General features: G+C 37.5%; 1 protein-coding gene across 15 annotated transcripts in view; it reads left to right on the forward strand.

The window, feature by feature from the left end:
• Positions 1–16848, forward strand: part of ROBO2 (roundabout guidance receptor 2) — a 1318500-nt gene that overhangs the window by 704777 nt on the left and 596875 nt on the right. For 2 of the 15 annotated variants that reach the window (XM_032276629.1, XM_032276633.1), the window contains exon 1: positions 10744–11508. The exons of 11 other annotated variants lie outside the window; for them this stretch is intronic. In XM_032276629.1, the coding sequence (XP_032132520.1) occupies positions 11448–11508 (61 nt within the window). In that variant the 5' untranslated portion in view covers positions 10744–11447. Of the gene's footprint in view, positions 1–10605; positions 11509–16848 lie in introns of those variants that run through there. 2 more of the 15 variants (XM_032276622.1, XM_032276634.1) reach the window with 2 other exon arrangements.

Below are 16848 nucleotides of genomic sequence, written 5' to 3' on the forward strand. Positions count from 1 at the left end.
AGGTCTATGAACATTCGTGTGCACGTGTCCTTATAGTAGAACGATTTATAATCCTTTGGATATATACCCAGTAATGGGATTGCTGGGTCAAATGGAATTTCTATTTCTAGGTCCTTGAGGAATCGCCACACTGTCTTCCACAATGGTTGAACTAATTTACACTCCCACCAACAGTGTAAAAGTGTTCCTATTTCTCCACATCCTCTCCAGCATCTGTTGTCTCTAGAGTTTTTAATGATTGCCATTCTAACTGGCGTGAGATGGTATCTCAATGTAGTTTTGATTTGCATTTCTCTGATGACCAGTGATGATGAGCATTTTTTCATATGTTTGTTGGCCTCATGTATGTCTTCTTTTGTAAAGTATCTGTTCATATCCTTTGCCGACTTTTGAATGGGCTTATTTGATTTTTCTTGTAAATCTGTTTTAGTTCTTTGTAAATTCTGGATATTAGCCCTTTGTCAGATGGGTAAACTGCAAAAACTTTTTCCCATTCTGTTGGTTGCCGATTCACTCTAATGACTGTTTCTTTTGCCATGCAGAAGCTGTGGAGTTTGATTAGGTCCCATTTGTCTGTTTTGGCTTTTATTGTCAATGCTTTTCGTGTTTTGGTCATGAAGTCCATGCCTACGCCTATGTCCTGAATGGTTTTACCTAGATTTTCTTCTAGGGTTTTTATGGTGTTAGGTCTTATGTTTAAGTCTTTAATCCATCTGGAGTTAATTTTAGTGTAAGGTGTCAGGAAGGGGTCCAGTTTCTGCTTTCTGCACATGGCTAGCCAGTTTTCCCAACACCAAAATGTATGTTTTTCAAGTAAACTCCAAACATTTAAATTTTCTTTGCATTTAGATATACATGTACTTATTTGTGTGACTATAAATATATAATAAACTTTTCACTTAAACAGGATTAAAATGCATTTTACCATTTTCTAAAATTCTACTAATTTATCATTAATTCACTTGGCTTTTGGTGTATACAAAGTTATTTTCCCATTTTGAATTTATCAGAACAAATAATAGCTATATTCATTTCCTAGCATTGCCATAACAAAGTAACACAAATTTAGTGGCTTAGAACAAGAGGACATTTATTCCCACAGTTATAAAGACTAGACTTGTAGAACCAAGGTGTTGGCAAGGCCATGCTCTTGAGAAAGGCTCTAGAGAAGAATTTGTTCTTGTTGCGTCGGTGACCTCATATTCCCTGACTAGTGGCAATATACTCCCAACTCTTCCATAATCTTCATATAGCTTATGTATCTCTGTCCAAATTTCCCTATTTTGATAAGGGCACACATCATTGGATTGGGGCTCATTCTAATCCAGTATGAACTCATCTTCACTTATTATTAGATTATATCTGCAAAACCCCTATTTTAAAATAACATTCCATTCAGAGATTCTAGATGGATATTCATTTGGAGGACCCTCTTCAACCCAGCATAGAAACACACAACAGTCAGTTGTTTTGCCTTAGCCTGCAATACCCATATTGCCACCATGAATTTACACTATTTCCTCTAAAAGCAAAGGAGTCTGCAGGAGGTGGATATGCATGATAGTAGGTACAGCTGGTTACAAATATTTCCAACTTTCTGCCAGCCTTGAAGGTGAGACTTGTGTTTTAGTTTGGCAGTGAATATAAAAGAAATTGTGTTATTTATTCCAGCCAGATTTAACAACCATATTTTGCCTTTTCATTTGTTTGGAAAATGAGTGCTTTAGCAGCCTAGCTCCTGGAATGAGGATGATGTAGAGGAGTTCCCAGCTGATTCCCAATATGATAAGAAATAATCATTTTCGCTTGAGATCTTAGAATTGTTTTTATTTGTAGAATATTCATTCTCAATGGGGATGATGGGAAGATGCTTCTTGGGGCAAAAAAAAACCTTTCTCTTTTTATATATAAATAACTTTTTAAATATATAAATTACATATTTACAGTGCATAAGCATACATGTTTATTATATAATAGTATATAAATTATATATAGTAATGACTTACATATAACATATATGTAATAAATATTTACATATATGTAAATATATATAATACACATATGAAATATGTAATGTGTTATATGTAATATAGATGTAGTTTATATGTTATTTTGAAATTCCATGGGAGATACTAGGCAGAAATGTCTAAAAATGCTCCTTAGTCCATTCAGGCTGCTATAACATGATACCATAAACTGGGTGGCTTGTAAACAATAGCAATTTATTTTTCAGTTCTGGAAAATAGGAAGTTCAAGGTCAGGGCAAAAGCAGATTCCGTGTCTGGTGAGGGCTCTGTTTCTGGTTAATGAGTGGTACCTTCTCACTGTGTCTTCACATGGTGGAAGAGATTATTTCTCCAAGGTTTCTTTTATAAGGACACTAAGGCCAATTATAGGGAGTCTGCTCTCATGACCCAATTACCTCCCAAAGGCGCTACTTTCTAACACTATCACATTGGGGGTTAAGATTTCAACATGTGGCCAGCCGGGCACGGTGGATCACATGTGTAATCCTAGTACTTTAGGAGACCAAGGCAGGTGGATCACAAGGTCAAGAGATCGAGACCATCCTGGCCAACATGGTGAAACCCCGTTTCTACTAAAAATACAAAAAAATTAGTTGGGGGTGGTGGTGCCGCATTCCTGCAGTCCCAGCTACTTGGGAGGCTGTGGCAGGAGAATAGCTTGAATCCCGGAGGCAGAGGTTGCAGTGAGCTGAAATCGCGCCACTGCACTGCAGCCTGGTAGCAGAGCAAGACTCTGTGTCAAAAAAAAAAAAAAAGGTTTCAACATGTGAATTTTGAAGCCAGTGAGAGGGGATGGGAAAAACATTCAGACCATAGTAGTTTCTTAAAGAAATGACAATGAAAAAAATGTTGAGAAGTCACTGCTAGAGAATACATTAGCCTATCCTGGGTAATACCATAGGCTTTGTTGATACTGGAAATGAGTTACAGCTGCAAACTAAGACACTTTCAAAGTTACATCATCAATTTGAGGTTTCATTAACTACTGTGAATCATGAAACTAAACTACCTTCATATGCTTCGTGAAAATTTAGTAAGACAATTAATTTAAAAGCTGTATCGCAGTGCCTATTGTATAGTAATTATTTTACAAATTTAGGGATTATTATTCTTTAATTTCTATAATATTAACCATAGTTTAATGTCCTGTGAAGAAATATATTACAACAGTTTAAATGAATACAGTTTAAATAAATATTTACACTTAAGCCAATATTCAAAGTAGCTGATTATATTTATCAGCACAGGTAAAGTGCTAAAACAAAGAACACCAAACTTCCAGAATTTGACACATGACAAGACATCTATGGCTTAACTCACAGTCCAAAGCATACAACAGAGAGTGAGATGGTCTGAGTCTGCTTCCACACTCATCCTGAAATTAATGTGTTTTATCCCGTGGCTCTGTTTTCTATTTGGCTATCCAAAAAGTGAGGGAACAGCCAGAGTATGAAGGGGTATGCTACAGGAGGGACCTTAGAGGGCAAATCTAGAAGTGCCTGCATTCCATTGGCTAAAGTCAATCCCATGATCCAACACAACTGCAGAGAAGGCTGGGGAATTCTGTATGGAGTATGGAGGAAAGGAAGGAGGATTCTCGGATTACAATCAGCATTGTCTTTGCCATCATGATGGAGGATTCTTAGTACACGTCAATGACCCTAAGTACTGCAAACAATTAAAATGTACACTGGACCAAGTTCTTCAAATGCAGCATCCGAATATCTTGTGAGTAGGCAGTATTATTATCTTTGTTTTATAGTTAAGGTAATTGTCAAGATCGCACTGTAAGTACCAAAATTAGAATGCAGATAGGTACTCAACATCCTATTTAAGATCTCTGTCTCTATCTCAGTATTCTCTATTGTGTTCTTATTTAGGATGCCATGCATTATCCCTTCTCTTTGCAGAGATAATGGAGTGGAAATGCTACTTCAGTGTTAGATTAGAGAAGACTAATATTTTCCTGATGACAAGTGAATGGTTTACTTAAGAATACTGTGAAATATTCTATGAAAACCTTTAAAATAAAATAGGTTTCCATCTCTTTTTTGATAGTTTAAATGTGACTCAGAATGAGGGCTGGTAAACAGATTACCAGAACTCCTATAAATGTAGCAGCTCTAGCTTTGTAATGGAAGTGTTTTTAATGTGTTTGGTAGAGAAGGGAGAAATAAAATAATAGGTAAGTTACAACCTGGACCTAAGCCAGTAATAGAGACAAGATAAAACAATAACAACAACTAAACAAAACAACCTTACACTTATCATGCTACATAATTTTCACTGATATTCTCTATACTAGTCGTACCTGAAGGTCTAATATTTGCTCAAAGCCCGAAGAAAAAGATTACAGATGAGTAATCTTAGAAAAACGAAAAATTAAGTTAAACATTTGATGAAACATTTTTTCACATTGCTAAAAACCAAAAATTAATTTGAATGACAAATATACTAGATAAAGTATAAAGCTATTTACATTTTATATTTCTGATAAATATAAGAAACTAGCCATGTGAACATTTTTTAAAAATGATGGTAAAACTAAAAGCAAGCCAATGACGTGAGGAGTTCTATAAAATTTGTATCCAGTGTTGTCAAAAACTGTACTAGCATTTTTCATTATTATTTGGTCCTTTGGATCTTTTACATTTGTATTAGTATATAATGAAAATGCCAAAATTGTTCAGAGAATAAAGATCATTGATATCAATCTTTTTCACTAAGTAAAAGACAAATCAGTAGAAACCACTTAAGAGAGAGAGACTTCTTAATCAAATTGAAATATTATGATATAAAGTATGTGTTATACAATTCCTTTATTTGCAAGTTTGTCTATAAACTTGAGCCGTGGAGGTTCTTTTCATTTATTTCATTTTATCACTTATGGAAGACAATGTGTATTTACATCTCTAATTTGAGCAAAATTATATTACTTAGATTCCTGGCTGGTATTGTATCTAACAACAAAGAACCTGGTATTCTTTGTAAAAAGAACTTCAGGTACTCCATAAGTAGTCAGAATCTGTTTTATCAGGTGGAAATAAAATAATTTGGATATTGGAAGAAAATCAGAACCCGCTCCAAAACAGATTAGTTCTTCTATATGATAAAACCATAGACAGTTCAATTAGATTTTACGTACTGTTGGATTAATTTCATAATATTATTGCAAGGAAGAATAAGCATTTTTTTTTTAATTTGAAGAAATCCTTTCTGAAACATGCCTAAACGAGATTTAGTTGGCATACAACTGTAAGAATCCACAGGTACCTATAGGACCCGTGGGTATCATTGGCCTTTTCCTAAATCCTTGACAATCCCTTCTTTTTATGAACAACAGTGAAAAATCTGTTTTGGATTTAAAATAAATTTTCTTATTAGGATTACAGCTATGTCTTGCTAAAATTCAATTATACAAATTCCATATTGAAGCAGATGGACTTGGAATCATTTGGCAAAGAAGCAAAGGGACTTTTTTGGGTTCATGAAAGTGTGATATAAAATTAGCAAATAGTGTATTACTTTATGTCATTGAAGTTAAGCTATATACTAAAATAATAGCTTGATGTCAGTAAAAATAAAGATAAAACAATGGGCAGGAAAGAAAATCCTTGCACACACATTCACTCTAGCCTGTCCTGGTGAATGACTGAAGTTGCACTTTCAGATAATGAGTGTTTTTTGCAAGGCTGACAATTCTGCTTATTTTCTAAAACCATTAGCCTAGTATAGATGAGAGATTATCATCTTTGCTACCAAAGAGCTACTTTTTAACTTTAGGTTTTCAATTTACTAAGATGGGGCTGAAGAGGTAATGGACCATCTTGAACTGACTCTATGAAGATAAATAAAATCTCATCAATGACCTCTAAGGAACCTCTAAGTGACTTTTAAAATTAAAAATTTTAAGGTATACACATGTAGAGAAATTCGGTCTCAATGTTACATACCACTTATTGTAATATTTTGTTTATTCAAAAGTTATGCTAATTTAGAAGTATCACTGAACTCTTCAATCAAGATGCAAAATTATTTTCCAAATAGATTTTGGGCTCTAAAGGAAGAAAAGTTTTCTATCTTGGAAACATGTGATTGTATTCTGTATAGAACACTCTTTTAAATGAAATATTATTGTATTTTAGTCAACTTAAATTCCAGATAATTAACTCCATGTAATACACCAAAAATGCTATTCAGAACTAAGTACACAGATTTTATATAGAGAGACAAGTCTTGGTGACTACTTCAAAATGAATTGATTCAAATCAGAACTTACAATATATTTCAGGAGAACATTATTCACTTTACCTTGGCTCACTCAAACCCTTTCTGGAACAAGGTCAAGTGTAATAAAAGAAATCATGCAAGGACAAATGAGCCGTCTCTCTATGATCAGGATTTTTAATGCTTCGCTTACCTTAGTCGTCCTGTGTCCTTTTATAGATAATAACCCACACGTGTCATTTAATGTGACGTTTCTGTATAGTACCATAAGACAATCTTATATAGAAAAATTTGAGCTGAGCAATGGCTTTAAAAAGATTCTTCAATTTTGAAGAAAAAGTGATTCATATTTCTATATATTTTGGTACACTGGGGTTTTCTTAAATTGATCAGAGTAATGTATTATAGTGTTACGCTATTTCGTGGTAGGTGTCTTAAATCAATCCCAAGAGGTTCTTGAGAACATAGGTTTCTGTATTCAGGTCTGGATTCAAAGGAGAATTGTCCCTTTTACTAACTTGGATTGGTTATCTAATCTTCATTTTTCTCATCTGTATAATGGGAATAGTATCAACTACATAAGGCTCTTGTAGAAATTTAACAATATGGCGAACTTTTTAAAATGAGAATTCCCTGACATGTGGTTAGTACTCACCACATGGCAGTACATGTTAAAATTAGTATCATGGCTCAAACCTTTGATTTTACTATATATGCTGCCTTGTAATTATAACACGAGCATGTTGAAAACAGTAAAAAAATAGATTAGGATTTTGCAGTTTTTACCACATCCTTGGGAAATCTGGTATGAAAAAGAAATACTTAACATGTTACACTGTGCAGATTTCCTTCATATGGTTATTTTATATTTTTCCTGGGATACCACTGCTCAGAAGTTCAATCACAAAGAAGGCCATTTGATCACCTTATCCAAATTAGTTAATGATAGTTTCTTAGGATCTTAAGATGTATTAAAATATATAGGCACACTTTGAATACATAATACCATTGCAGGTTTTACACAAAAGAAGCCTAGATTTCCATCTACATTTATCTATTCAGCTGCTTGTTTAGATAAGAAAAAACAATTTATATTTAGAAAGACATTGAAGCCAGATACCATTAGATTTTTCTGTAGCTTAAGCTCTCTGATTTGGTGGTCATAGGGCTTCATTGTTCTTAGCCATTGCTGTTTCTTTTTGGCTTAAGAAAAACCTTGAAATTTTTTTTTTAGCTGAAAAAATTTAGCTAAAAATTTTTTTCTACTAGAAGCTTCAAAGACTTGCCTTTAATTAAACATTTGGAGTGAGAAATCCATTTTTTTATAGGCAGTGCTCACTAACAGTGTGTTAAGTATAATTGAAAGATGCATATTTTCAAGTACAGATCTTATCCTGCATCTCAGAAGGTAGTGTCTTTGTTCATTTGGAATTCGTGTTGTCCATAACAAATTTCTGACTGGAGACTCGTTACTGTTGCTAATTTACTGTGAGACATTTGGTCATAATCCTAAACTCTCATTTGGGATGAGATTCTTATAAAATAATATTTTTTATCACATTTCTATCAAATGAGATACTGACAAAGAATTCTTTTAAAAAATCAGTTATGAACTTCACTTCAAGAAAAGCAGAAAATATAGACTCCAAAATTCCTTTGGTACAGACATCATTCCATAAGGTAGCTAGTGTATGGCAAGCAATAACAAAAAACATTTAAAAAATGATACCAGTCTAAAATCACTGGCTTGCTTTTCACTTTTAGTAAGTAAAGAAGTTATGAATGCAAAATGTTGATGCTTGGTAAAAACGCTAGTATAACCAAGGAGATTTTCTTTATATAAAGCTCTTCTCTGTATGATGTAATCTGTCATATACTACACAAGGATAACTTTCTGTGAGTAAGGCAACATTTTCTGCCCTAAAGGACAATGGCAATTGATGGTATGTTGATCTCACCCAATCTATTCCTTCTGTTTCCCACACACACACACTCTGCCTCTGAGTGATTTTGTAGGTTACTTAAGGAAAGCCATTTGCAGATGGTGAGTCTATCAAGTACAAATAGAATCTATATTTTGCCTGATAAATAAATAGTCATGAGAAAACACTTCTAGTTGAAGTACACTGATGTCTTCCTTTCCGTGAACCATCTTAAAATTGAAGGTCTTATAAGTCTATATGATTTGTTAATTCCTGCATTATTTTATTAGGGAGACTCTGTTTTCAGAATATCTTAAAAAATTCACCCACATAAGGAAATTTGCCCGAGATAAGCCAGTGGTGTATATTATTTGGAGACATGAGGTAGACATTGCAGATCCTGAACTGGGTAAACGAAGCCCAAGTGTTTAAAATGAAAGTTTTGAAGAATTTTACTTATTTTCCTGTTCCAGAGATAAAAGAGATGTTAATCCAGTGCCCTTTTGGATTTTGCTAGACCACAGTATTATCAAATTTAGACTTATTAGGCCTTTGGGATGGTGAGGAGTGAACTAGTTTCTCCCTAATGGTTAAGCCTCTTTTCATGGGGTGCTAAAACAATAGCACATTCAGGATTATTACTGTGACAATTCAAGTGATTCAACTTTAGCAACCTAATGCACTTTTCTTCTTTACAAGTAAATACTGTAGATCAAAAGTGTGCTGAAATTACTCTTAATGCTTTACAAGAGCAGTTGTTTTATTCTTTTGCAAGGCTATTTCATTACAGTAATTTTCAAGCATGCTGAGGTACCATAAGACCTCTCCTAATTGCTTGAATGTCGCTGATCTTTTTTAAAAAAAAAAAAAACACACAACGCGCATAAAATGCAAGGGAGAACTAAATTAAGTAGCAGCCCCAAAATGTATCCACCAAACAAACAAAGGCTCTTCCTCACACAGCCCCTTAAAGAGAGACTCTTTCCTAATATTTTCCAGTAGGGGGAACTAAAGACTCACCATCCAGCATTTAGCTCAGCTCAGGGACCTGCGTGAGTTCCTATAAGCCGCCTTCTAATCATCTGAACAAGCATCAAACAGCTACCAGCGAGCTTGTGATCACACGTGGGCCCGGCCACACCGGCCACACCGGGGCACCGCAGACACTGGCATCCCTTTGATCTCACCTAGCCTTCCCTAATCATCCCCGGTCCTGAATGGCATCACTTGGTAGTCTTGGCCTTAATTTTCAGGGTTTTGTCGTCTTGGGGCTGAAATTCGGCTTCTTTTTGAGCTTCCATGAGCTCAGCTGGGTTTCCGGCTTTCCGCAACCAGAGCTTATGTTTTCCGAAATTCCTTCTGGAGGTACTGGTCTCCGGAGGGTAAGGACTTCGGGGATCCCTCGCCCCCAAACTCTGTGATCCCCGCTCCCCCATCTTTAGCATCTCCTTCGGAACTCCTTCTCAGAGCGCGATCGCGCATCAAACTCATCTTTGAAGGGTCAAAAGGCAACTGAGTAACATAAGAGGGGATGCCACCCCTTCCTTTCCCTCCTCCCCTTGGGGATGCCGCAGGGGGCCATAGATCTTGGCTAAAATGAGCCGCTAGAGGTTAGAGATTTCTGCACCCTTCCTCCCCCCACCCGCCCCTCGTGCTTTTTAACCGTATAGGAAGCATCCACACACAACCTTTCCGGTCCAAAAGGTGCTTATATTTCTCTTCCTTTCCTTTTCTTCCCCCCTACTCGGCTTCTCATTTGGCTAAAAGGTGAAGAGTGAGTGTTTGTGTGATTTTAACGGGTAATGAGGCTGCGCCCCGGGTCCTGGAGGGTGATCTTTTTCAAGAAAACGCGTACAGCGCCGGCAGACGGAGGGATGAATAATTAGGAAGGGCTTCCATGAAATCACTCACCGAGAAAATTACCTGCCCATTAAACGGGACTCGGCGAGTAGCAGGAGTCTGGAGCCCACCTCACCCCTCCCGAGGCGGGAAGGAGGGGGCCCCGGGAGGCACGGGGAGGGGACGGAGTTGACCCGCGGCCTCGGCCCTGGGCAGCCGGCGGGGCGCTCCGAATTTGCTCCTCTCCGTCCCGCTGGGACTCTCCGCTCTCCGGGACCCCCTCCCCGCTCCCCTGCGCGGGCGGGCGGCGGAGTCTGGAGGTGGAGGGCTCGGTGCACCCCCTCGCCGCCCCCGCCCCTCCCCGGGGCAGACTCCAAGCCGCTTTCCTTCCTCCCTCCCCTCCCGCCTCCTCGCCTTCCCTCCTCTAAGTCCTTCCATCCGCGGCAGCTGCTGGAGGAGGCGGACGCTCTGCTGCCGGCCTGCCCGAGCAGCGGCGGCGGCCGGACCGCGGGAACCGGCGGGGGGACCGGGGCGAGCGGCAGACCGCGCCTGACGCTGGACGGAGCGCTCCCTTTCTCCGAGGCTCCCGGGCTGGGCTCGCGCGCCCGGCTCTGCGCTCGCCCTCAGCCGCCGCCGGGTGCACAATCGCTCAGAGGCGGCCCCCGGGGGTGGCTGCAGCCTCAGCCTCAGCCCGGCCCCTCCCTCCCTCCCTCCCCGCAGCCCCACCACGTAGGAGTTCGGATTCTCCACCCGAATCGTCCTGATTTCCCTTTTCCTCTCTTTTGGAAACAAGAGAGGTGGAGGGAGGCAACGAGGCTGCAAAGGAGAGGCCCGCCAAGTCTGCCCGCCTGCAAAGTGTTGCTTTGACACATCCTTATTATGGAAGTTAAGTAAATATATATATATATATATATATATATATTAAAAAAAAAACCACTCCAGGCGTGGAGCTGCTACGGAGAAGGAAACCGGGGGAAAGAAAACCAGTAGGCAGGCCAATGGTTTTTCGGCAGCGCGCTGGCAAGTTTGTGGAACACTTTCTAGGAATTAGGTCTTTTCCTCCCCCTTCATCATCTTGACTTCTGAAGAAAGAACTTGGCTTTGGATTGCAAGGGAGCCTTAGGAGAGGGGGTTAGACACACTTAAATAATACCTCTGGCTGGGCTGAATTTGTGGGAATTTAGGAAGCCAGAGTGTTGGAAATACAGCAGTCTTTGAAGTGTCCTCTGTTAGTTTGGATGGATCTAAATGTGCCCCGTTCAAGACCTCTCCACCAACCCCGTCTGATCTTGCGATTTGCTCTTCTTGACTTTAATTAGTATCTAGGAAAGTCTAAACTTTGGACCTACCTCTTTTTTTGATACTTATTTTTGTACTTCTGCTCTCTGGGATTGGTTTCTTAAACAATCTGGATCCTTTTTAATATGTCAAAATGAGTCTGCTGATGTTTACACAACTACTGCTCTGTGGATTTTTATATGTTCGGATTGATGGTAAGTTAAAAATGCTTTTATCTTTTTTTTGCACCCCTCACCCCCAACTACCCAAACCATTTCTTTTGGAATTTGAGGTGGGTTTATGAATAAAATGACAGTATGTCTGTAAGTCCGTGTTGGCCAGGCACGGGCTCCTTGGGGGCAGAGGTTTTATTTAAGTCTTTTGTTTCTAAACTGCTGCAAGTGGAACATGTTAGTAGTCAGCTATTGTGATTGTTGTTGTAATTTACTTAATTCATTAACGAGTTGGATAGTAAGTGATGGGCTCCCGGTTTTGTTAGAAAAAGAAGTATTAAAGTGAATCTCCTGAAAGAGCCTAATACTATTGTGCCTGCTCTCTATTTGATGTTTGCTCTTGTGTCTGAACTTTGGCTTAGACATTCAAGTGAAGAAATACGGTAATAGACACTCTAAGGAAGGTTCAATGGGTTAGGAATTTGAGACTTAGATCAATGTGTATCACCTGTGTGCCTTGAATGCTCTCCTAGCGTTAAATCAGAATGAAGAATTTAGATCCTAGGGAGAAAACTGTCAAAAGTGAGACTGGGCGAGGCTCCACGAAGGGGGAAGCATCAGCTATGGTCTGGCCACAGGAGTGGAACACTTAGCTCAGTCCCCAGTGGGCAAACACAATAGGGGTCTTAAACAGGTGCTGGAGGTGTCTCCCTCTAGGTTGAGTCAGTCTGTCAAAGCCGACAGCATTCTGTCTCTGATTCTCTTGTCTTTTGTTCAGATTTGGTTTACTTGGATGTTTTCACAGGATGTCAATTTATTGTGCGACTATTGCAAAATCCTTTTTTGTGACTCCTTTGAGTGAAGAGTGGAAATAATCATTAACATGCTTTTTGAATTGTATTCAAAAGAAAAGAAGTTAGAAGAATATTGGCTATTAACCTTCTAGAGACTTTGATTTTTACATCCATGGAAAGAATTGGTATAAGGGAAGGACTAGGTAATTATTTTTTTCCTAACTGGAAATATGGATTTCAGTACTTTAGGTTTTTAATTACTTATGGTACTTGTAAAGAACCTAAAGTGTATTAGTCCAACTGTTTGAGCCATCATAATAGCTTGTTGCCATGTAAACTTTGCTCCACCATTTGCATTGTGGATGAATTCATTATTTGGGACACTGCCTATTTTTGCCCATCTGTGGTAGCTAACTTTGTTCCTGGCAGCTAGTGCTGCATAGAACCCGATGTATTGGACTCAAAAAGGAAGGCTTTCTATAAACATGAGGCAATACAGATGAGTTTACCTACTGTCAAGTGGCTGTTTTAAATCATGGACTACATGAGTATCTTTGCCCCCCAGCGATAGTAGGGGAGGGATGCATGTGTGTGCACTGCTTCTCTCTTTTCCCAGTCTAGTAGATGTTTAGGGTTTAATTATTGTAAACGATACTACAGCCACATCTATAACCATCTTAATGCATTTCCTTTTCAGTACATTAAAATACATGTACATCTCCATAACAAAATAGGGCTACCTATTTGTCCCAGCTGTGTTTGATTTTCATGATAAGAAGACTTTGGTATAACTTTTTAAAGAATATGACCTCATAAACCATGAATTTACATATCTCAGTAACAGAAATGCATGTATAAACTATACATTAGACTACAGAATTATCACCAAGGATTTTTTTATATATGTATTTTTAAATCAGTGTGTTGCTAGGAGGAATACAATTACATTGCTCAGGGGAAGTGACAGAGGAAATCAGAAGAGCTTGGTGTTACAGAATGTAATTAATATACAGGGTGTTTGGAGATACATGAAACAAATGCAATTAACCAGCCTGCTGGAACAGCAGTAGCAAGACAGTATTTCTGTCTGCCTTCCCTCCCTTCCTTCTTTCGTTTCTCCCTCCCTTCTCTCTCTCCTTTTTATTACTCTCTCCCTTCTTTCCTTCCTTCTCTCCCACACCACCCTTCTCCTAGCCCCAAAGACAACCTAGAACATTTGTTTTGATTTAACATTATAGGATAAGGGAGCAGTTTGTGTCTGGGACACAATTATGCAGCAGAATTCATAGTAATGTAGGGAAAAACGCCAGAATTGAGGAGTTGAGACTGGAAAGGCAATGTGAAATTTGGTGTGTGTGAAACTGGTTTTGTGTTTAGCATCTGCTGTGTCAAAAGCAAAGGAAACCCTGGACACTCTTACTAAATTAGTATGTAAATCATACGTTTGACATTGGATTGCCTTTGGATACTTCAGAATGACAGTTTCTCCAGGGGGATTGTTGAAAATTTGGGATGTGGACAACACTGCCCTCTAGGCTGTTTCAACACTTTGAGACTGTTCACATACATAGTGAAGAGGCTGGATTGTGGGATCTCTAAGCTTTGCTACTCTTCCAGGATTCTATGATTTCTATTTACTTATTCTTCTGTGAGGTGTGTGCTTATACTTCACATGAATTTCAAATGTAGGGAAGCTTGTACCATTTGAAAGATATACTGACCATCCTTGTGCTAGTCACAGATATTAATTTTATTCAGTGACAAATGATACATAGATTTGCATTGATATTTGCTTGGTGGGTTATTTATATGTGCATTTTTACAGTATATGAGAAATGTTAGAGTTTTGCCACCTTGTAGAAGCTATGTGCTAATATTATTTATAATTTTTCAGTACTGTGTCCCTGCAGCAATCTATAGAGAGCAAATATTAAGTTAGTTGAGAACTGTAGATAAACTTTTCTATTTGGGATGTAAATAATGGTTTTCTTATTAATACAGATTAATTAATCACATCTAGGCTTTTCTGTATGATTATGTAGGAGAATACATATTAAGGTTAGTCTTTGTTCTCCAGCTTTTCTTTATTTTTGAATAAGAATAGTGTTTTGCAGTTATTTATGGGGAATTGATATGAACCATGGCAAGACTTTTAAATTACATCTGTATCCCACACATTATGTCAATCTGATAATTTTGCAATACTTGTGAAAAGGCGTCTTAAAATGAGAATGGTTTTCTTATCTTTATTCTTTATTCTTAAATGAAAATGGCACACATGATATTAGGGGAGATAAATATAATAAATATAATAAAGATAATGTATGTGCTTAGTGCAGATGTATAATGTCATATAGGTTTATACATGTTGCTAAAGTGCTTTTTTTCAGTAATGGGCTTATTATAGCCATATGTAGTCTATTTCAGAACTTAAATGGGATATAAGTAACCTGAAATGTGTTCTTGAAGCTATGCAGTAATATCAGGTTTGAATTGGCTTTGTTTGAATAACCTTTGATGCTATGTAACATGTGGACCATAAACCAAAAGGATTTCTTAGACTATTAAACAAGAATATCATAAAAAAAAATTAAAAAGGTCATGATTATATAAGAAGAGCAGTTCTGGCCATCTCATCCCTGACCAGCTTCTATAAAATAGCATCTTTGACATTAAAAATATAGATATGTAAGCACCTTGTATAAATTGGGATACATATGCAGTGATGAAGGGAGCTTATGATGTGGGATGTGTATACGCCTGTAATATCTGCTGAAGTAGTTCCAGAAGTCTGTAGGAGACACATGTAATTCCTTGTGCAATTTGGTTTTTGAATAGTGTTAGAAAAAAAAGACTATTATATTTTTTACTATTTCTCCTTTTCCTGCTTTTTTCTTCTCTTTCTTCCTCTCATTCATATTCTCTTTCCTTTCCTTCTTATTCTCCCCCTCTTTTTTTTCTTTTTTGGACCTAATGAAAGGCATTAGAGAAACATTTGAAGAGTGAAGAAGGTAGCTGAGGGTGTTTCTTCAATAATAATTTAGAAAATCTGCATTTAAAGGAAAAACGTGAATAACATTTTACCTTCAGTTATGTCCAGTTGGGGTTTTGACTTTCTCACTTTTTCCCCACAGCACTCTATGTAGCTTTATGCAAACTTGCTTTGCAAGGATCCTGTCATTTTCCAGTTTAGATAAGTAAAAGTCTTCATATCTGAGTTCAAGCAAACAATGGAGATTTATAGAGTGCCACTGTACAGATTTATTTCTAATGAAAAGTATTGCTATATTTCTTACAGTGTCTCCAGATTTAGATCTATCAACCTAAATCAATACATTGGCATGGATATTGCTTTTCTTTTTTCTAAAAAAAAATTATTATATAAAGGATACAGGAATTATTGTAAACTCTTTTCAAAAATAAATACCAATAAACTCTGTTAATGTTTTAGCAATGTGTTATACCATGACAGAGTACAATATGGCATCTAAGGTAGCACACTTACCCCAAATACCTGACTCAAAACAGTGTTGGAGTAACAGAGGCCTCAACCCTCAGTGTTTTTTCCTCCGATTGCAGCCAATCCTTAGGATCTTTCATCTAATCCCATAAATTTTAAATACATATTTGGATTGATAATTCTCCAATTGCCCTAATCATTGCATGCAGGGATATAAGATCCATAAGGACATAACCCGGCTGTTCTAGATGCTGTCGTATCTTCAGTGCTTGCAACAGTGCTTGACATACTCACCTGACTACTTGATGTCTTTGCTTCACGTCCAATAAGAATATACAGAACTCAAACATAAGACAGAATATTCTCCTCTTTCAAGTCATTCCCATCACAGTAAATGGCTTCCACCATTCACAGACATTTTCGTGACCCCCAGTAAGTAACCATTCTTCACTTGTTTTCACAACCTTTATTCATCCTGTTCATAGAATTGTACAACCATCACTACAATCTAACTTTAAAATGTTTTGAATTATCCAAGAAAGAAACTATGTACCCTGTTCCACCATCCCTCCACCAACCACAAGAAACCACCACTCAAGTTCTATCTCTATGGATTTGTCTTTTCTGGACATTTCATATAAATGCAGTTATACAATATATGATGCTATTCTGTGACTAGCTTCTTTCCTTTAGCATGACGTTTTCAAAGGTCATCCATGGCATAGCATGTATCAGTACATCATTCCTTTTTAATTGCCCAGTAATATTCCATATCATTTATTCTTTGTTTTACTAGTTGATGAACAATTTAGGTTGTTTCCATTTTTGGCTGTTATAGATATTGCTATTTTGAACATCCATGTACTAACTTTTGTGTGAACATACATCTTCATTTAACATGGGGTAGAAATGCTGGGTCATATGTTTAGTCTGTGTTTCACCTTTTGAGGAACTGCAAGACTATTTTCCAAAGCAGCTGAGCTACTTTACATTCCCACTAATAATGTATGAGGTAAATATTTTCTTTTAATTGATCACGGAAAAAAGAGCTGAAGGGTCTTTTTAGTTGGATGTGATGTTTTGAAGTGAAACAATTTTATATTAAAATAATCTCTCAAGTCCACAAGA

Source organism: Sapajus apella, unplaced genomic scaffold (genome assembly GCF_009761245.1).
Source record: "Sapajus apella isolate SASKATOON/1434 unplaced genomic scaffold, GSC_monkey_1.0 scaffold8, whole genome shotgun sequence".
NCBI classification, from domain to species: domain Eukaryota; kingdom Metazoa; phylum Chordata; class Mammalia; order Primates; family Cebidae; genus Sapajus; species Sapajus apella.